Source organism: Oncorhynchus mykiss, chromosome 14 (assembly GCF_013265735.2).
Source record: "Oncorhynchus mykiss isolate Arlee chromosome 14, USDA_OmykA_1.1, whole genome shotgun sequence".
NCBI classification, from domain to species: Eukaryota; Metazoa; Chordata; class Actinopteri; order Salmoniformes; family Salmonidae; genus Oncorhynchus; species Oncorhynchus mykiss.
In genome coordinates this window covers 4153930-4177188 of record NC_048578.1, presented here as the reverse complement: position 1 = coordinate 4177188, position 23259 = coordinate 4153930, and the positions used below count along the sequence as shown (strand labels likewise).

General features: G+C 42.6%; 1 protein-coding gene across 1 annotated transcript in view; it reads right to left on the bottom strand.

Annotated features, from left to right (window-relative positions):
* The window catches only part of LOC110488579 (peroxisome proliferator-activated receptor gamma coactivator 1-beta), a 66781-nt gene extending 57220 nt beyond the window's left edge, over nucleotides 1-9561 (bottom strand). The window contains exon 1 of the mRNA XM_021560848.2: nucleotides 8890-9561. Within this exon, the coding sequence (XP_021416523.2) occupies nucleotides 8890-8970 (81 nt within the window). The 5' untranslated portion in view covers nucleotides 8971-9561. The remainder of the gene's footprint in view (nucleotides 1-8889) is intronic.
* Between the last annotated feature and the right edge of the window lie 13698 nt (nucleotides 9562-23259).

Below are 23259 nucleotides of genomic sequence, written 5' to 3'. Positions count from 1 at the left end.
GTGCATGTGTGATAGTGGGGGGCGGCAGGGTAGCCTAGTGGTTAGAGCGTTGGACTGGAAGGTTGCAAGTTCAAACCCCCGAGCTGACAAGGTACAAATCTGTCGTTCTGCCCCTGAACAGGCAGTTAACCCACTGTTCCTAGGCCATCATTGAAAATAAGAATTTGTTCTTAACTGACTTGCCTAGTTAAATAAAGGTAAAATAAAAATTTAAAAAAATAGTGGTGTTGGATAACTAAGATGCACGATGACTAACGAAAATACACAAAAGCCAATTGAATGCCCCCAAATTATGCTAATTAACCTATAGACCTATAAGCATGTATTTCCATCGACTGGTATTTCCATTAGTAAATAACTGGGTTTTGGCCAATAAAAAAAATGAAAAGCTGATAAATAAAACTGTTGCCGGCGAAAATGACCGGGAGAAGAAAAATGTTTTTCTCCCTGTCATTTTCGCTGGCGACAGTTTAATTTATCGGCCAAAACCCAGCAATTGTCAGCTAACGGAAACAACCCTGCTACCTACATACCTTCTGCCGTCAGGTCCTCAGGCCCTGTACTGGCACCATTCCCCAAGGTGTGGCACCACAACACAACACAGGTGAAGTTTTAAAAGTGGGTGCCAGGCGTCCATGAAAAGGTCACCATCATGGTTAAAGTGTTCTACTCATAACTCCGAGGTTAAGTTAACAGTCAGATCATGATGATAGTGATGGCCTGCACTCATGACGTTACATGGGTCAGATCAATTGTCCGGTCCATTTCCACAGGGCAGGTTCGTGTTTACCCTTTCATAACTGGTTACTACATCACAGAGCAGTGAGGATCAGATAGGCCACTCTGGATAGTGCAGATGGGAGATCATATAGAAAGACAACCAGGCAGTAACTCTTACTCTATCTTGTGTTCAGGTTGCAGTAAGGAGAGTAGTTGTAAGGAGTCGTAATCCCCCAGAGAGCTTGATGATGATTAGACGGCATCATGACTTCACACGGTCAGGTCATCTAACCTGACAACACATCATGCAGATGCAGAAATGTGCCACTGCCATGGCAGCTATTTATAAACTGCACCTTCATTTGAGCAGCAGAAATACAAGGAATCGTGCTGATAAGAATAGTAATACCCTAGCCTTTAAAGAAATGCAGGATTTCTGTTCACTTCACTTACTGTCAGCCGGTCCTAGGCTCTGTATACCTGGCTGTGTCATTAGTAGTGATTGATGCAGCTACATATCCCAATATTATTTTGGCCGATATTATAGCGATACAAAACAATACTTGGAGTCAAAGTAAGAACTTTTTTTTTTTTAAGTGTGTTAGCTTGCGCTAGTCGGCTGAACCTGCACCTGTTTTTCAACCTAGAGCTTGTTCTCCATCTTTTAAATAGTGAGCCGTCATGTTTTCAGCACTTCTATTCCATGACTGACAAAAACTACTTTTGCTTTCTCTTGTCTCTCTGCAGCAGTCATATGGTGAGCAATAGGTTTGGAACATCAAATCGCAATAAAAATCGCAGTATCGAATCACAATACATATAGAATCGTGAGAATCACAATACATATAGAATCGTGAGAATCACAATACATATAGAATCGTGAGAATCACAATACATATAGAATCGTGAGAATCACAATACATATAGAATCGTGAGAATCACAATACATATAGAATCGTGAGAATCACAATACATATAGAATTGTGAGAATCGCAATACATATAGAATCGTGAGAATCACAATACATATAGAATCGTGAGAATCGCAATACATATCGTATTGCCTAGGTATTGTGATAATATCATATCGTGAGGTCCCTGGCAATTCCCTGCCCTAGTCATTAGCGACCAGTTTTTTTAAGAACAGTGTTATAGCCATGAGCTGTGTGTTCAACTGCCAACAGAGGAACAGTACATGAGAGATGTCTGACACAAGGTTATTGGGTTCTGATTGGGCATGTGATATACATCACTAATATCCAGCCTGGAGAATAAATAACCGAGTAGGCTATAGCTGCAGGTCAAGCACTACATACCACCTGTGCCTGGCCACCAAGTTGACATAATAACAGATTAGGCATTTACTGTCACCCGGTGAGTTCTAAACTTGTTAAACTAAAGAACAGGAAGTCAACGTCCATTCCTGCTCTGAACATGAACAATACACACCACTACTTAATGAGCAGGTTATGACATTGAGTTGAGCTGCCATCCACAACCCAGACGGTGTTAGGAGGTAAGCCCTTGCCAGTCTGAGCTTGCCCTCCCCAGTCCCATGTGCTGAGTTACCATGGCAGGGCTGGTACACGGCGAAACCGTACAGTACTGCCCTATCAGGACCTTGGAATTTTCCTTTAACCTTTCCGTGGTTTACAATCACACCCGAGAGAGAGAGAGAGAGAGAGAGAGAGAGAGAGAGAGAGAGAGAGAGAGAGAGAGAGAGAGGAGCCCACATCTCAGTGATGTCGTCGCTGAACGCTTTCTGACCCTGGCCACGTCCTCTGGCTACTCAGGCCACCAGGCTATTTAGAGTGCACATGACTTTACTACAAAGAGTGGAGGTCATTTAGTATGAGGCAGGCTTCCGCCTCAACCGGTTGGTCCGCCAACAGTGAGGGTTTGTTGTGGAAAAGTCATGCATTTATCACCCAGATCATCAGATGGATGGGCTTTAGGGATAAATAAATAACAACATAATAACAACAGTATGTACATGCACATGTAAAGTGCTGCCTCGGACATTATTAACTGGGTGGTTCAAGCCCTGAATGCTGATTGGCTGAAAGCCGTATGACAAAAAAAAAATGTATTTGTACTGCTTTAATTACGTTGGTAAAAAATAATAGCAATAAGACACCTAGGATGTTTGTAGTACGCCGCGTTGCGTCGTACCCTAAGAACAACCCCTAGACGTGGCATATTGGCCATGTACCACACCCCCTCATGCCTTATTGCTTAATTATATTCAATTAATCTATTCATATCTACATCTAATGGTTCTCCTGACACACTGAATTAGTGAGCAATGCCGATCAGACTGGCTATTTAAACCTCAGGGTTTAAGTATCTCAATCCATATTCCACACGCACGCACTGGCGCATACACACACTCTCCACGCCTTTGACAGAAGAGGAGTCTGTACTCTGTTGCCCTAGCATGTACTGTATATGATCAAGCAAGACCACTCTTTGGGCTGTGAAGTGTTATCTGCTAGAGAATGTGTTCATTTACCATGGCTCAGGGCTGATGAAGACTTGGACCGTTGCCCACTCAACCTGACCAGACTTGAATTTACAACTGAACCAACTGCAACCCTCTCGCTCTCTCATTAATCACTGTTTTACAAACTTCTACTACAAACTGTCCCGAAAAGATGGTAGGGGAAACGGTGCCATTGTAGGGGAATCCGCCCCACGGCCGTTGTTATTATTATTGTTATTGTTTGTTGATGAAGCGGAGGTAAAGAGCATCACATAACATGGTAAAAGTATATATTACTCTGTTCTATCGCCTGTACAATGAAAAAATATATTTATTTGTTTTTTGCAGTAACTCCTTTCTTGTTGTACTGTCGCAAACAGACGTGGCAGTTTGACCATTAAGGATTCCAGCTTTAAATCATCTAAATGATTATGAACGTTCATCTTATGTTTTTTCAGGAAAGAAATCTTCAGGCCCATTTCGTCTTAACACAATACACTGAGTGTACAAAATACTAGGAACAACTTCCTAATATTCAGTTGAACCCCCTTTTGTCCTCAGAACAGCCTCAATTCATCGGGGCATGGACAAAACAAGGTGTCGAAAGCGTTCCACTGGGATGCTGGCCCAATGCTTCCAAAAGTTGTGTCAAGTTGGCCGGATGTTCTTTGGGTGGTGGACCATTCTTGATACACAAGGGAAACTGTTGAGTGTGAAAACCCCAGCAGCGTTGCAGTTCTTGACACACTCAAACCGTGCGCCTAGGACCTACTACCATACCCTGTTCAAAAGGCACTGAAATCTTTTGTCTTGCCCAATCACCCTCTGTATGGCACACATACACAATCCATGTCTCAACTGTCTCAAGGCTTAAAAATTATTCTTTGACCTGTCTCCTCCCCTTCATCTACAATGATTGATGTCACCCTTTCAATCCACTTCAATAAGGGACCATAACTTTCACCTAGATTCACCTGGTCAGTCTGTTCAGGTGTTCCTAATGTTTTATACACACCATAAAAAACTAACTTCAAAAACTAACTTGCAAGCCTGTTGACCCTACATTCACACAATCTGTCTCCTAATCCATCAACAATACCTGCAGATCCATTGTTTGCCTGTGGTACAGTACAATGACCGGGAGGATGCTGACTACGGCCAAATGCCTGATTGCACATTTAAATAGTAAAGCAGGTGGTGGTGAATATCATCAGGGGACGGGCACACCTGGCAACCCAGTTCCAACTTCTCTTTGCATAAGTCAGCCTCATCAGACAGTCTGCTGCTGTCCTGGCCTCTGCAGCATATGATGACCTGTCTCAACAGTCATTTGCTTTAGTGGCCAGGAAAAGCAAACACACACGGCAGACTACAAAGTGAAGCAGCTGCCTGTGCTCCTAACTTTTCCAGGGTAAATTTGTGCATCCCAAATGGCCCCCTATTCCCTATATAGTGCACTACTTTTAACTATGGGTGCTGAATCTGCGTTTCGACCTTTCTCAGCTCTAACGTGTCATTTACTCCCATAGGCATAATGTTAAAGCCCTTGATGTATTTCCCCAAGCAAGGTACAGAATATGAAACAGCCTCATGATGGTGTTGTCAATATCATTAGAGTTGTTGTGATGAATACAAAACACTTGGATAATAATTCATTAAGGACATAACTCAATCTTAATCTTAAAGGCAAAACAGTAAGGCTTGACTATACATAACCCATTCTTTCATAATATCATATTTCTAGACGAGTTTAAAAACCACGGCTAATTTCAAAAAGAAAATGCAAAAAGATACGACATTTGCATGTTGGCACAGCAAAAGATGAGTCATAGGACAAGAGACAATAAAAACACAATAAAAAGCAAAAACATTTTCTCCTTATTGACTTAGAAGGACACAGCCTGAATATGTAGACAACCAACTGCGTGATGTAGTCTGTGTGTGCCTCACGAGTCCATGCAAAAGCTAACCTTTGATGCCAGTTGTGCAATCAGCCGAAGACGTATTAGTCTGCATCAATTATTGATATCTAATCACCTGTTTCATAGTTGCTGCAGCAAATTGGCTCAAATTAAGATCCTGCGTATGTACTTTTGAGCAGAGCTCATCAGGGCAAAGGTAGTGCACTATGAAAGGGAATAGGGTGCCATTTGGGAAGCACATAGAGGCTCAGAGCGAAGGGGAGGGGAGCGGTACAGTGATCCGTGACAGTGCATCCTCAGGCCTCCCTGAGGAGAAGCCTCAGAGCTTTAAAGCCTCAGCCGGATGATGGATCTCTGGGGCTTTGGGAGAGGAAGCAACCATTCACATCCTCAGTGACAAACCACACAGCCAGGCAGTGACACACGCAAAACCTCCCAGTAACACTTCTGGGAGATTAGACTCCTTAATCCTTATTTGATTTGATCATTTTGAGTGATGAACAAATTGAAACATGAAAATATTGAATATGTTCCAAATGGATATGGGTAATGAACATTAAAGGGTGGGTGGTATCTTTCAGGATGACCCTCATGATAATGTGAGCAAATTTTAAAATATAGGGGAAATGCTACTCCGAGATCAACATTATGTTAACATTAGCTCCACCAATTGGTCAAAACTGGTTGAATCAACGTTGTTTCCACGTCATTTTAATTAACAACAACAAAATGTATATTCGATGACTTTGAATCATGGTGAAAAACTGATTGGGTTTGCAGAAACTCGTCAAGGTAAGGAACTTCTCTCTTTTTCACTCAACGTTGAACCTAAATCCAATGACAAGGTGCATTTTTTGTTGATTTCACGTTGAACTCACATTAGTTGACAACTCAAACAAATGTAAATTAAAACCAGACATCGAAATGATGTCTGTGCCCAGTGGGTTGTATATTATGATAATCCACTCAAATCCATTTAAAAACATAAGAGGTAAAGAAAGAAGCACCCTTATCAGTGATAAGAATCATCTCTGTAACAGTTTCATTGATTGGTTTCCCAGATTAGCACCATTTAAAATAGGGCTAAAAGATACAGTAATGTCACAGTGAACATCCAAACACATAAGCCACTGTCTGACACTTCTCTTCAAAGTGTCCTGTGGATCGTGCCCAGTTTAAACCAGCATCGAACCCCCCTGAGCAAAAACAAAGGCCAGTGTTATCCATCATCTTCAGTCAATCAGTACACAGCATAACCAAAGCTAATTTAATTTATTCCATCTGAGAGACAGGGAGGGGTACGGTAGGAAGTCCTCATTTCATAGACATAGCCTAACGCATTTGCTCTAGTTACAGAATAGGTCTGCACTTTAGGGCTGACAGGTGACTCAGCCCATATCACGGAAGCTGAACACATAACACTGCAGTATTCCATCACGACAGGACAGCTCTGTGTCTGTGTAATAATACACAGCATTTCATTGCAGAGAGAGAGACTGCTGAGCAAAGTGAGGACTCTGCCTGGTGCAGTGGGCTATATTGTTTCTCTGTCTGACTAAATCTGGGAACATAAGACTTCCGTTTCGAAGCTGATATGACCATAATACATTTGACGACTGAGCCAGGAGTCCTTTTGGACAACAACTCTCTCAGCAACCAGAATCAAATGAACCACTGACTGACAGCCGTTAAAACCACATTCTGTATGATGGAGGCTATGATGAAACAAACGACACAAATTAATTTGCTATGTATGTATCTCATTAATATTAGGGGAAGAACATAACTGGGCTACATAATAGCACAGGCTTTTAAATATTTACATCAAAATGGATAATTACATTTGATGAAGCATTTCCCCAAAAAAGTAATAAAAATGGATTGAGATGGATCTGCAAATACTACAGGACATAAGATCCAGCATGATCAATTTCAAAACTGGAACTATGTGGTTCAAGCAGGGTTGTGTGTAAGTAGGCCTGATCTTTAGATCCTCTTGACTGGACGAGACTTGAGTAGACCAGGTGAAGTGGGAAGGTGGTAATTACCAGTTGTAAAGTCGTAAAAACCAGTTGGATGCTTTCACGTGCTTTGAACTTGTTGAGTAAGGCTGATTGGCCAATGGCCAACAAGCCGCTTCCAACATAAACTAAAAGTACAGCTAACATGCTTGTAAACAAATTATATTGTTTAAAAAACATATTAATAGATTGCTTCTAATAAATCATGTTTTGTTGTTTCCATTTAACTATAGAAAATGATGTTATCGAGGTAATTTCCTTAGTAGGTGACGGCAGAGGTCATCATGTGGGATGAATCAGACCTCACTGATGATAAACGAGTTTCCCACTTATTACCAGTTGGAGGGGCGTTCAAGATATTTTCCCCAGTCGTATGTGGTAAATACCACCTTCCCACATCGTTGTGAACGCAGCATAAGTCGTGATCTAGGCTGCTTAGAAGCAGCAGCAGTGGCGGCAGTAGGAGTCACATGATGCAACCAAAAGAAGGGAGTGTAGCTGTCGCTCATGCACGTCACTGGAACCGCCTCCGTACTACTACGCATAACTGCAGAAAGCACATGACTGCAGCAACTACGTGTTCTATAATTCTGGTCACGAGAATCGAGTACTATTACAATGACCATATAGCACTGTCAACCCAACAACCCGACTAAATGAACGTGCAACAGTATGTAACACCGCAACGAATCTAATTATACAATGCTAATATCACTAATGCGAATCAGATCCAGAATGTTTCACCCGAATTATTTTGTTACACTACGACAGACACTTTTGGGAACTACCGGTAACAAGGTTTTGTAACAATAGCTCGGTGCTTACGCAAACGATTAGCTACGAATACATAATCGCATTAATTTTTCACAGACGGGCACAATATTACGCATTTGTCAATCTCATCGTCATTCTTGCAGCACCTGAAACTCCAAGGACGTCGACTATCATTCTCGTTGCATTGAAGTTGCTAAACTTTGAACCGTGAGAGGCGTACTATACAGAAACAGCAGCCTACCGGTCTAGTTGACATATCTTTCGTTTTCAGATGGCTGGTGATGGTAAAACAGTAGGCTAGTCAACACAAGCAAATTGTATTGTTTTGCAATAACAAAAACATGAATCAAAACATAACCTTGCTTCGTCCCGTAACGACCCATTGCTTATAGATTGTTGGCTATTAACGTAGATAGGATGGGGGGAAATTGCATTGTAGTAGTAGAACCAACATAACAAATGTATCAATATTTCTAGATAACGTTAGTCAAACCTTTGTATAAAAAATATTGCCAACATATCCGTATTTTACAGTTATTTCAATATCAAATGTTTAAAGAGCCACAAGTCACATTCATTAGTACTAACGTTAGTCTCTGATTTGGCACGACTGACGTTAGTAAAACAATTGTAAGAAGGAGTAAAAGTAGAGTAAACGTTTTAAAAGCCACATATACATTGTTATGTCGCTGTTAAAACCAAAATCATTCAGCACAAACAAAACTATTCAACTAAATGTTTTATGACGTCCTATCACCACGTTGTATGCGCTAATGACATTTCCTTAAAACTCCACGTGAAGCCCAGGCGTCAAGGTTTGAAGACGCCGGTTAGCTATCGAGAGCGGTGATGCTTACAGCCAGAGCACACATGAAGATGAAATTACGCATGCTTCTGCGAATAACATGCAAACATGAAACCCCGGGAATGTAGTCCTGACCCTGCACATATAGAATATGAACATCCCTTACCTGGCTCCCGGAGTTTTCTGTCAGGTAATTGAAGACAAAGGAAGTGAGCTCCTCATCTAACAGTGAAGCGCAGTCCGCCATTTTCTAGAGAATGAGAGCGGAGAAGTCAGAGAGCGGAGTATACAGGCAAAGACTGTATGTAGTACAGTGTGATACAGGTCTGTTCACATGCAGTTGCAGCTAGTCGCCGGTTGAGGGCGTTGTTATAGACTGCATAGACTGAATACAGATATACTATTACCGAGCCTAGTAAGTAATGATGTCATAACACTGTTTGAATAAGCAAATTAGACACATTTACCCACGAAAGGTGCAAATCAATCAAATCAATCAATATGCCTATGTGTAGGCATATTGACCTTGACATAAGTAATGCTTGGAAAAACAACATTGATATGAGCAAAATATGAATTTCTGCCAGGCTAGAATGGACTCAGAATGCGTGTGGTGACTACGACGATGACTCATTTACAAGTTAAACACGCAAAGCAACTAATCTGTTTACACAACAAGCCTAACAATTTAAAGTACTGCATATCTATAACTCATATTTAAACATACTTTTCAATTTTCATTTTGTTCTATTTTGACACTCCTGTAATCCATAAAGTGCACAGAATTCAGGGCATCTGCCACCACTCCAACAGTGTGCCTTTTCTAACACCCATGTTGAGGTCTGGTTAGGTTTGGCAACCCCCCCCCAAAAAAAAAAAATTGTGGTCAAAATCTAAATATAATAAATGGACATTTGTCATTCCTTGCTATTATGCCTACAATATCCCTATTGACAGCAGGTAAGGATATATGGTTTGCTCATTTGGCCCACCTTTGCCCCTCCTGATTGCATATCAGTTGGATCATGTTTCAGGGACAAGTGTAAGCTAGGCTACTACATTGTGGTTCCTCCATCTACTCCCCAATGCCCCACTTCATTTATTTACCATTCACAACTCAACACAGGCAGCTAGTGATGCTTATTGTTGACTTAGCTATCTTATGAAGGTTATGAATTGTACAATTGCCCTAGCAAGGTTTACACGTGATTAGCTAACTAATTGGTTTGCTCGCCACACACAAACGCGCACAAACACAGTCCTTTATGCTTTCGTATGCAGCTGATGCCAGCATGTCACACCACTGGACAGTAGGGCTTTGAACATGACAAGGCCAGGGACAATTGCTGTTACGTCTTCACTCTGTTATGCCACTGTCTAAGAAATCATATACCGGTACTCTCATTCCTATTTTTAGGTCCCTTAACCCTTTTCTATGACGTGTCTTCATCATGTTGTGTTGGACATTTGGTTTAAATAAATTAATCTAAGGATGTTCCAAAAAGAACCCACATAGGCTGGCATTAATGTTCGCCTGTAATCTTCCTGTCATCTTGGCCAAGTCTTCCAGCAATACAGATGAATGTGGGCCAAGCATGTTGCACAGTATATCAAAGAAGCATAATGCATTTGTCATTTCATTAGAATTTGATTTGTTCTAATATGCTCTTTTTGATTGACAGTATGATTGATGCTCTGTATGTACATTTTAGGTTCTTGAGATGAATTTGCTGGTGGTTGGTTGTGTGTCTTGAACTCGAGGTTGAATGTATCCCTGTGCTGACCTAATAGAAGTCCTTGGAAAATAAATAATCAGCTCTGATTTTCAAGGCAAATAATTAATTGAAATATGTCTTTAGGATGTCATTTCTTGGTTGGTCAATTCCCTAATTCCTAGCCCTTGATCCTAACTGATAAGTCATTCACAAAGACTACACCTCAATGGAGACAATATCACTCAGATTGGGGTGATATCTAAGGAAGTCTCAGGGTTTTGCTCGCCTGTGGTAGAGTATCTCATGATAAGCTGTAGACCACGCTATCTACCTAGAGAGATTTCATCTGTATTTTTCGTAGCTGTCTACATACCACAACAGACCGAAGCTGGCACTAAAACCGCACTCAATGAGCTGTATTCCTACAATAAGCAAACAGGAAAACGCTCATCCAGAGGCGGCGCTCCTAGTGGCCGGAGACTTTAATGCAGGGAAACTTAAATGTGCAACCAGAGGGAGAAAAAAAAGTCTAGACCACCTGTACGCCACACACAAAGACGCGTACAAAGCTCTCCCTCGCCCTCTATTTGGCAAATCTGACCATGACTCTATCCTCCTGATTCCTGCTTACAAGCTAAAATTAAAGCAGGAAGCACCAGTGACTCAGTCAATAAAAAAGTGGTCAGATGAAGCAGATGCTAAACTACAGGACTGTTTTGCAAGCACAGACTGGAATATGTTCCGGGATTCTTCCGATGGCATTGAGGAGTACACCACATCAGTCACTGGCTTTATCAATAAGTGCATCGAGTATGTCGTCCCCACAGTGACTGTATGTACATACCCCAACCAGAAGCCATGGATTACAGGCAACATTTGCACTGAGCTAAAGGGTAGAGCTGCTGCTTTCAAAGAGCGGGACTCTAACACAGAAGCTTATAAGAAATCCCGCTATGCCCTCCGACGAACCATCACACGGGCAACGGGTCAATGTAGGACTAAGATCGAATAGTACTACACCGGCTCCTACGCTCGTCGGATGTGGCAGGGCTTGCAAACTATTACAGACTACAAAGGGAAGCACAGCCGAGAGCTGCCCAGTGACACGAGCCTACAAGACGAACTAAATTACTTCTATGCTCGCTTCAAGGCAAGTATCACTGAAACATGCGTGAGAGCATCAGCTGTTCCGGGTGACTGTGTGATCACTCTCTCTGCAGCCGATGTGAGTAAGACCTTTAAACAGGTCAACATTAACAAGGCCGCTGGGGCAGACGGATTACCAGGACGTGTACTTTGAGCATGCGCTGACCAACTGGCAAGTGTCTTCACTGACATTTTCAACCTCTCCCTGTGTGAGTCTGTAATACCAGCATGTTTAAAGCAGACCACCATAGTCCCTGTGCCCAAGAACACTAAGGTAATCTGCCTAAATGACTACCAACCTGTAGCACTCACATCTGTAGCCATGAAATACTTTGAAAGGCTGGTTATGGCTCACATCAACACCATTATCCCAGAAACCCTAGACCCACTCCAATTTGCATACTGTACCAACAGATCCACAGATGATGCAATCTCTATTGCACATCACACTGCCCTTTCCCACCTGGACAAAAGGAACACCTATGTGAGAATGCTATTTATTGACTACAGCTCGGCGTTCAACAACATAGTGCCCTCAAAGCTCATCACTAAGCTAAGGACCCGGGGACTAAATACCTCCTTCTGCAACTGGATCCTGGACTTCCTGACAGGCCGCCGGCAGGTGGTAAGGGTAGGTAACAACACATCCACCACGCTGATCTTTAACACGGGGGCCCCTCAGTGGTGCGTGCTCATTCCCTTCCTGTACTCCCTGTTCACTCATGTCTGTACAGCCAGGCACGACTCCAACACCATCATTAAGTTTGCTGACGACACAACAGTGGTAGGCCTGATCACCGACAATGATGAGACAGCCTATGGGGAGGAAGTCAGAGACCTGACCGTGTGGTACAAGGACAACAACCTCTCCCTCAACATGATCAAGACAAAGGAGATGATTGTGGACTACATGAAAAGGAGGACCGAGCACACCCCTACTCTCATCGACGGGGCTGTAGTGGAGCAGGTTAAGAGTTTCAAGTTCCTTGGCGTCCACATCACCAACAAACTAACATGGTCCAAGCACACCTAGACAGTCGTGAAGAGGGCACGACAAAACCTATTCCCCCTCAGGAGACTGAAAAGATTTGGCATGGGTCCTCAGATCCTGAAAAGGTGATACAGCTGCACCATCGAGAGCATTCTGACGGGTTGCATCACTTCCTGGTATGTCAATTGCTCGGCCTCCGACCGCAAGGCACTACAGAGGGTAGTGCGTACGGACCAGTACATCACCGGGCCCAAGCAAATTTTTTGCAGACATGTTTTGGTACCCTTCCCCAGAGCTGTGCCTCAACACAATCCTGTCTCGAAGCTCTACGGACATTTCCTTTGACCTCATGGGTTGGTTTTTGATCTAACATGCACGGTCAACTGTGGAACCTATAAACAGGTGTGTGCCTTTCCAAATCATGTCCAATCAATTGAATTTAACACAGGTGGACTCCAATCAAGTTGTAAAAACATCTCAAGTGTGATCAATGGTAACGGGATGCACCTGAGCTCAATTTTGAGTCTCATCGCAAAGGGTTTTAAAACCAGCTTTTGCATCTTGCCTATGCCGCTCGGTCATTTCTCATCCATATATTTATATGTACATATTCTTATTCCATCCCTTTACTTAGTTTTGTGTGTGTTAGGTAGTTGTCGTGGAATTGTTCGATTACTTGTTGATATTGCTGCCCTGTCGTAACTAGAAGCACAAGCATTTCGCTACACTCGCAATAACATCTGCTAACCATGTGTATGTGACCAATCAAATTTGATTTGATTTTGAAACCACACAGTTTATTAGGCTACAGATGTTATAAATTCTGATAAACTTCACAGGGTGGTGAAAGTGCGTGGTGATCTTGATGCTCCTTTCCAATAAATATCGAGGGTCTTATTCTGGTGACATGAATAATGCTTGACTACCATAATAATCTCATCAGGTTGACTAGCATACCTGCATAGCCTACCTGCACTGTATCTGCGAGCTGTTGGCTTGCTAAAGCGCACATGCTAAAATCAGAATAGTCACATTTGCTATTTAATGCAGTTTTTGAGACAAAATTATCGGTAGAGGTATCGGGTACATGAAAACTTAAGCACAGATTTTTGTCCACAACAAGTCAATTTGGTGGAGAAACACCACTGGTGGGAAAATGCGCATATTTTCTTAATGCCGATTCTAGAATATTACCATAAAAATCTGTCGCCAATTGTATGGAAACCTGGTTAGTGTTAGGAATGTTTGTCACCTTACCTATATTTCAGCACTGAACAGGTCATTTGATTCTTGTCATCTTTTCAATTGCGTGGTGTTGTTGTTACTCAACTGTATTGAGTTCATTTCAGTTAACTCTCAGCGTGAAAAAGACATGGGAGGAGGGCCTCATTATAATTTTTCCTGGTATGCTTTGTTGCAGGTTTATGTTTAGAATAGTTTGTTTTAATATCTATGTTTCCTCATGCACATTGATTGATTAATTTATCTTATACAAAGATAAATAACATTTTTCTAAACTATTCCAATCTGTAAGGGGTTGGACTTACTGCACATGGTTTAGGTAGTGTTTTTTATTGAGACCTTCACCTTAGCAGTCATTCTTAGTACAGGTTGGGAGTGATGAAATATTCAAATGTTTCCCTCTGGCAGGATTCCGACAGGAATTACTAATCACTTCACAAACCAGCATAATGTGACTTGCAGGTCTGATGTGGCCCATGAGCCAGGATTTTCAGACCATAATGTTGAGGATAACTAGGCCATAACTAAAGGCCTTATTAAATGTATAATATGCAGTCATAAAGTGTTCACTTAGAATTGAAACACATTCACTCTGGCAGTCACTTGGTGAAGGCTTCAGGAATAGAAATTAATGAATGCAACAGGCATGTCTCTGTCACTAACAAAGACAGTCATGGGTGGGTATCTCTCACATTGACTCAAAAGACATGCTGGGAAATATGCAAATACGGCTTTACACCCTATAGTGTTAAAACTTAAACGCATTGTACTGAATAAACGTGCTTTTGCATTTAAAAAGTGTTACAGCAAATAAATATGTTTACAAAAACACTAACGTATTTTCATTGAAATTCTAAATAGCTTGACACGTTTAAAAAGTGTTGCAGAAAAGTTTTTAGTTATGTGTTCAGATCCGAAACACTTGATTTTACAATGACAATGACCATAGGAATTGCACAAACAGAACCGGGACCAGGCTAGTGGAAATGTTGCTGTAGACTACTAGGAAACGTTGTTGTCGTGGGCTACTACTAGAACTAGGCTGTCTATGGTCATCAATCAGTAGAGTGCCCCATCAGTTATATCATCTCATTGATCTGTCAGGAGGAAAGGCCTGATGCGATGTGGGAGGTCAATACAGCGAGGCTGCCTGCTGCACGTTCAGCCCAGCCTACCCCAGTTGTTCAAGGACGCCAATCAATCGGATTCACACAATCTTTTCCGAGAGAGGGGGGGGGGGGGCTAGCACGCCACTGTTGTTGATTGGCAACAGGGGTCTTTTGCTCAGTCGTGATCAATGGGAAGGAAAGGAGAGCAACACGTCGCTTTCGCCGCACGTCGACAACATTTCCTAATGTCACGCGGCCTGGCATAGCCCCAGTCACATGTCTGATCTAATGGCGCGGATCGTTTTAGGGATTGATGCACCGTAAGTGGTAAGCTCTAGTCTGGGTCCTCCTTATGTGACTGATCACTGACAATTTTGTTGTGATCCATCGGGGGGTTAAGAGGACAGGTCAGCTCACAAGTCAATAATTGGCGTCATCGATACCATGTCCATTATCAGTCAGTAATGTATGGTTGGGAGAGTTCTCTATAAGAGAGAAGAACGGAAATGCCCTATTCTATATTTACATGCCAACTTTTGATGCAGTTGTTTGACACTATTTGGAAATTAGTGGCTTTTCTTGTGGTTGATTGATTTCATTGAGCGTTTAGCTTACACACAGTTATCTCTGGTAATGTGTATAAACAAAACAACGATTGATTCTGACATCTCTTCATAGCATCCAATTTCATCCGAATCTTAGGTCACTGTCATTCATGTAACGTGGATAATCCGGACTGAGTGATAAATCTACAATACATGTAAAATCACTGACATGCTCTTAATAAGTCAATGTACAATTAACAACAAGAGCGGGAAAGAGTATGAATGAATGGTGTGCGTGTGCTTCTCACGACTGAGCATCACCTACAGAGCTGTAGAAAAAAACAGCCAGATGTTCAGCAACCTAAATGTCTCTCCACTGAGGCATGTATAAAATGCAATGTATTGAGGGGGATGCTTAACCCGCAGTATGACCTGTGTGGCACGGTGACGTGATAGCGTCCTATATGCATACAGCATAGCACAGCACACTGAACCCGATGAGCGCTCCTCCGGCTTAACGGCTTTCATTTTGGAGGCAAGTCAGAGGCCTCGACAAAGACGCAAAAGATTCCGTGCTCAACGCTCTGTGATTGGCTGGCCGGGCTCTTGTCTCTGAGTGGAGAAGGAAGGAGAGTGAGTCTGTAGTGAGCTAGAGCGAGAGAGCTGGAGACCCGATACCCCCGGCCAACACGTGCCTTTCCATCACGACTCCCTTTTTCTTCCAGCACAATGCTGGCAGGCAGGCAAGCTCGGCTCCCTCCGCTGCTCACCACTCTCTTTCTCACTACTTTATTGTCGGGCTGGTTAAACAAACTGCCACAACCAGTCACTCAGGTGATAAAGGGTTTCCAAGTCGTCTGATCTAACACAAACAAGCAGTGGGGGTGAAAAGTTTTGCTCCGGCTGAGCGGTCACATGCCAGACATTTCTCTGCATAGACCTCGTCCAGTCCTCCCTCCCCTTTCTCCCAGGGCCACTACCCCCAGACATCGCCCTAGGGCAAAGAGGAGTGGGGCTATATTTAGCGGCTAGGGGATAGAGGGATGCCAAAGGCCCTGTTTACCATCATAGTATGTAACATTTGGTCATATCCCATCCCCTGTAAATGTGAACATTTCTAGATCGAGGAATGAGGACAGAGCCATGATGATCACCAACAGACCAAACTGCAAACTGTGCTTGGAAAGCGCTTGCATTTGGAAAGCCTCTCCACGTTTGGGGAGCTTCTGCGTTTTGGACTTGTTTGAACAACGACAGGTGTAAATGAATAGAGATCCATATTCTGTTGTTTGCCTCCTTTTGTCCCGACATGGATCTGAATGTCAAATCCAGAAGTCTCTTGGACCGTCCCAGAATATTGATCAAGAGCAAACACACATTATTTACTATATGTTCCTGGATGGGTAGGAATGTGTTAACACTAAAAAGCAACAACAACAAAGAAACTATGATTAGTCATAGGATGAAGCAGAACGGAGAAACCCAGCAGTTTGTTACACCACTGCCACTTTTTCTTCCAGGAAGTGTGATGCACTGAGTTGCTACAGGTAGGTTACATATCAAACCCGCCCAGCGGATGTTGGCTCCTCTTCAGTCTCAGTACTGCGCTGTCGATGACAGGACCGCAGAAACAAGTTCTGACGAAAATGGTTAATTACTCTGACAAATCGAAAACAAACTGTCTAGACAATGGACAGTGCCACTTTCTTTGGGGCTGTCTTTTCCTTGACCTGTGAGAACGTGTGCACTGCATTGAGAGTGGCTGAGTCAGTACAGCGTGTGTGTACATTGTGGGATATGTAGCATTCCTGCCATTGTTTTGTGAATAGAGGGGTGTCGGGAATAGAACAATTTGGGTTGTCAGACACGCTAAGCCAGCAAAGTGATTCCAAAGGCACGATTTTCCACACCTTGACGTAAAAGATTCACACACCACACACTCCCCCTACTCATGTGCACACACATGAACGCACATACTCTGTGCTCGCATTCTCACACAACAGAAAGCTGTTAGGCTTCTACTGCTTGGGACCAGAGTGACGCAGGTGTGTGAATCTGTAAGGATCAGACATCCTCCCCTCAGAGAGAGATTGTGTGTGTGTGCGTGCGTGTGACCACTTGATGGGTGGCTGTCAGGGGGCAGGTCATCTGGCCTAGAGCCTGGGGACGATATCTGTCAATGTCTGCAGACCTGGCAGTCTCTCTCTCTCTCACACACACTCTCTCTCTCATAGCTCCAGTAAGCTTCATTCCACCTTCTCACCACCACCAGCCAAGCCCTTCCTCTGTGCTCCTGCTGGACAGACAGGCAGCGAGACAGACTGTAATTAAGATAAGCTCACATTAGAGGGTGTGGAACCCCGTACTGGGGAAATGAGAGATCTGAGTCTCTATCCTATCTGCTAAATTATTATCCTCCAGGACACCAAAGCGGTGCAATCAAAGCACTGGTAAATGGGGAAAGAAATGTGAATGTGTGTTAAGACTAAGTAGTCTATTCTATAAGGATATTCCCTGACTACTGGGTGACTGGATGTTGGCTACCTTCTTAAGATAGACTATCTGCATGTGTACATTGATTTGAAGTGATGAACAGAGAATCTAGGATAATGCTGAATTGTCTGATTTGGTCTCAGCTGGATCTCTGTGTGTTTTCTGGGAAATGGGAGAGGTTAGACTGCTGGAGTCAGCCTGTGATGTTGACAGCCCACCTGCTATAATGCTGTGTGAGTGCACCGCTGCAAGATGTAGTCCAGGCAGGCAAACTAGGCCAGATTAGTATTGGAGGCTGAGCCAGAGCATTGCCTTCTGGGTGCCCTGATGCTACCTCCCCCTGCCTCCCACGTCTCTCCCCCTTGCCTCCCCTTCTCTCATGCCTCCCCCTCCCTGCCTTCTCCCTCCCTCTTGCCTCCCGATCTACCTCACTTCCCTCCCTCCTCCTTGCCTCCCACCCTGCCTCTCCCTCCCCAGGGAGAGACTGATTTTTTGAGGAGAGCACCGGAGGGGACCCACGTTTCACAACCCTCCCAGGTTTAGCAATAATGAAGCAATGCTTAGCGTTGGGTATAATAAACATTGATCCCATTCAGTTGGATTTTTAAGACCTCAAATACACCCCCCTCCACACACACACACACACACACACAAGCACGCGCACAGACAAAACAGACGTAAATCCCGATTAATACATAGTGCACACACAAACATGTGCACACACAAATTGACAGGCACATGTCAGAATAAGCAGTGTAAGCAATAGGAGCGGAGGTATTTATTGAGGATTGAAGGACATTAGGGGCATGCAGTGGGTGTAGCATACTTTGGTAAATATAGTCTAGCCACGGTGGCCAGTGCCAGGCACTCCTGGGGGGTTATGCCGTTGGGTGAGAGAGAGGGGGGGGCTGTGTTGCCTCTGGGAACACAGCAACACAGGGAGCAGCCGATAAAGAGATTGGCGTTTGTTATATTTTGGTCCATTCCGTGGAAAGACAGAGGCATATCTGGTAAGCATCCCAGATGTTTGGCATTTAAGCGATCTGGATATGCAAGTACCAAGGGAAACTCCTCTCTATCCTCCTTATGTGAGTTTCACACTGCTCTGGACCATACAGGCAAACATAGGCATCCCTCATGGCACAGTTAAAACACAACATGCAAGAGATAGATGGAAAGTTTCATTCCAAAACGCTACATCCATTTTCAGAAATTTGAGTAAATGATATATTTTATTGTTTAAATAAATTATTAAAGAGCTTGGTGTGTTTTTTTTCACTATCTAATCATGGCATAGGTTTGTTCAATGACAGAAATGTATTTGTTTAAAATCTACCACTTGATGGTTTCATTTTCGAGAAACAAATAATTATTTATTTATTTTTGCTAAATGCTACATATCTGCCTTACTCTCAGAGAAATAAGTCTGACATTTTTATACAGTCAAATGTAACAAATGTTTTTTTAAATAACTGTACAAATGATACATTTATGACATGTTTTTATTTAAATAATTAAATGCAGTTATTTGAGATCAGTATGTAAAACATGTGTATTTGACATTTTAGTCATTTAACAGATGCTCTTATCCAGAGCGACTTACAGCTAGGTGAGACAACCACATATCACAGTCCAATATACAGGATACAAACTAGAGGTCGACCGATTAATCAGAATGGACGATTAATTAGGGACGATTTCAAGTTTTCATAACAATCAGAAATCGGTATTTTTGGGCGCCGATTTCCAATTATTTAAAAAATATATTTTTTATTCCTTTTATTTAACTAGGCAAGTCAGTTAAGAACACATTCTTATTTTCAATGACTGCCTAGGAACTGTGGGTTAACTGCCTTGTTCAGGGGCAGAACGACAGATTTTCACCTTGTCAGCTCAGAGGTTTCCAATCTTGCAACCGCACAGTTAACTAGTCCAACTCTCTAACCATTGCACTCCACGAGTAGCCTGCCTGTTACGCGAATGTAGTAGAAGCCAAGGTAAATTGCTAGCTAGCATTAAACTTATCTTATAAAAAACAATCAATCAATCATAATCACTAGTTATAACTACTGGTCCAGTTTAGAAGGCACTATTAACCAGGTGAAATTGTGTAATTTATCTTGCGTTCATTGCACGCAGAGTCAGGGTATATGCAACAGTTTGGGCTGCCTGGCTCATTGCAAACTAATTTGCCAGAATTTTACGTAATTATGACATACATTGAAGGTTGTGCAATGTAACAATAATATTTAGATTTAGGGATGCCACCCGTTAGATAAAATATTGAACGGTTCTGTAAGGGCCGCAGCTTTTGTGGAGCGATGGGTAACGATGCTTCGAGTGTGGCTGTTGTATTGCCAGTGTAACAGTATAGCTTCCGTCTCTCCCCCCCCCCCCCCCCGTCCTTGTCCCTACCTGGTTCGAGCCCAGGTAGGGACAAGGACGGGGGGGGGGGACGGAAGCTATACTGTTACACTGGCAATACTATAGTGCCTATAAGAACATCCAATAGTCAAAGGTATATGAAATACAAATGGTATAGAGAGAAATAGTCCTATAAATACTATATTAACTACAACCTAAAACCTCTTACCTTGGAATATTGAAGTCTCATGTTAAAAGGAACCACCAACTTTCATATGTTCTCATGTTCTGAGCAAGGAACTTAAACGTTAGCTTTTTTACATGGCACATATTTTACATGGCACACATTTTTACATGGCACATATTACTTTCTTCTCCAACACTTTGTTTTTGCATTATTTAAACCAAATTGAACGTTTCATTATTTATTTGAGGCTAAATTGATTTTATTGATGTTTTATATTAAGTTAAAATAAGTGTTAATTCAGTATTGTTGTAATTGTCATTATTACAAATAAAAAATAAATACAAAAATCGTTTGGCCCTCCAATAATCGGTATCGGCATTGAAAAATCATAATCAGTCGACCTCTAATACAAACATTCCATTCCAGCAAACAATTGATATATAGTGTTTTGCAAGAGAAAAAGCTAACATTTGATCATTTTTTTTCTGCCTCTAAAATCAAAAAAACATCTGAGAACACTAATATCTAACACGCACATGAAAGTACTCATAATCATTCTGATGAAAAAACACAAATGTGAAAATTTTGTGGATGTACAGTAGTGTTTTAGAAAAAAAAACCTCTTCAGATACACTCCTTTGGAACCTTTTTGGTTCTAGGTAAAAACCATTTTGGGTTCCATGAAGAACCTCTGTGGAAAGGGTTCTATATAGAACCCTCTGTGGAAAGGCTTTAGAGTCACTTCCCTCTATAATCATTCGGACCAAAAGTTAAACCCAGTTTGAGGCTAGCGTCTCATTTTGGGAGTCTGAAATGGGTGTAGGAGAATTGGTCATAATCTCATCATACACACACGGTCATTTAACATACACACAACCACACACAAAGATTCACTCACGCGTGCTCACGCGCATGCACGCACACCAAAAACACAGAGACATAAAAGCTTCTATAACAGAGCCTTCTTATCTCAGTGCAGCACACCTCTTTACCGGTGATACGGGCAGTAATTGAATTGTGCATGAGGCCATTTGCATGAATAGGGGAAGAATTCAAAAAGCATCACGGACAGTTAAACAGACTGTCTCCTGGCTCCTTGGCTTGCTTTGACTCTGACTCTATGCTCACCAGCCTCTCTGCTGTTCAGTGTCTGGTGTGTTAGTCATATGCAGATTATACAATATAATCCTCCTGGATTCACCTTGGTTCATACAGAGAAAAGAGCATAATGTAACATTACGCACAGGGATCTGTTAGGATCCCAGGACGACACCACTTCATCACACTCTACCCTGCCGGGATGGATCCACCGAGGAAAGTCGTTTTTTTTTGTGGTGTAAATGTAAAGTTCCATACGGGACCGTTGTGAATGATTCTAGATGGGAACATTTTCCCCCAGTACATCAAATTGTCACATTAAAAGAGCTTTTTATGTAATCATGCATTTCGTAATGCTGGCTTTCAGCCCTTTTAACGGTCCATTCCGGAGACCCATGGATAGATCAGTGATTTGAAATAATGCTTAGATACAGCATGACTCAAGACATCTTGTGAACCAATCAGATACATTCATTTTTTCCCTCCCACGTGACTAGCCCCAGGGTAATCTCTATGAACCCAAACAAAGCTGTCCGTCTAATACTAAACCATCCAGCCTGGCTTGCACACTTTATATACACATCGTATTCTCTCATACTATCCTGGCGTGTGTGTGTGTCATGATATATTGACAGGGCAGAGACCTTTCCTGCCAAGCTCACTCCTCCGGTGGCGATCGAAGTGAATGTTTTTACTACACCCAACTGTATAATATGTCACCCAATAAATGTTCAATCAGAACCAATCGTGCTGGCATGTAAAGGTTAAGGGACTCTGGCTGTGGCCACAACAGACAGTCTGCATGGCTTTGCTGGCTTCACCTCAGTATGATTCCATTGTTACAAGGACATTACATGACCACATAGCCAGAGTTGGATCTGTGATGTGGTGTATAGACCATGGACCCATTCCCCTTCCCTTCGCACAAACACATCCACCGTCTCTCCCTCCCTTGGAAACAGCTGTTGTTGGAGTTGAACCAGAACACCAGCTTACTGGGTCTTCTTAGTTTGAGCACAATGAGAGTGAGGAGGGGAGGGAAGGGGGAAGGAGGGAAGGGGGAGGGAGCCCATACCAGCAGCAGTTCACCCTGCACCGAGGATGCTGGCTATTACAATACATGACCCTGGCCTTTCTTATACCTACCTTGAGAAGGCCAGAACAAGCTGGTCGTCAATATACCCCAGAGCGTACTGCTGGGGGGAATACGGAGGGAGGTTAGAATAGTAGGGATGATAGAAAGAGAAGAACAAGAAGATAGCACTACAAGGAGGATTAGATTAGGAACACTTTATTATCCCACCAGGGGGAAATTGGTTTAGTCATGTGCTTAAAAAGACCAAAGACATTTCATATGGAAAGTGCAATAGGCATCGTATTTACAGTGAAAGTTCAACACATATGTGCACTCCTATTAACCAATCAAGAGTCTTTTGGTAAATGTATCCATTAAACAGCTGTATTATAGAGTCCCTGTATCTATACTTCCTGGGCGTCTTTTAAAGAAGGGTTTTCCCTCTAAGTCAGGCTGCGGATGCTTTTGACAGAATTGTGGATGAAGTGGGTGGATATGTGATGGAAGACAGGGGGCTGTCATCAACCTTTCCCTGCCTGTTGTCAGAGCGACAACTCCTCATGGGCCGAGG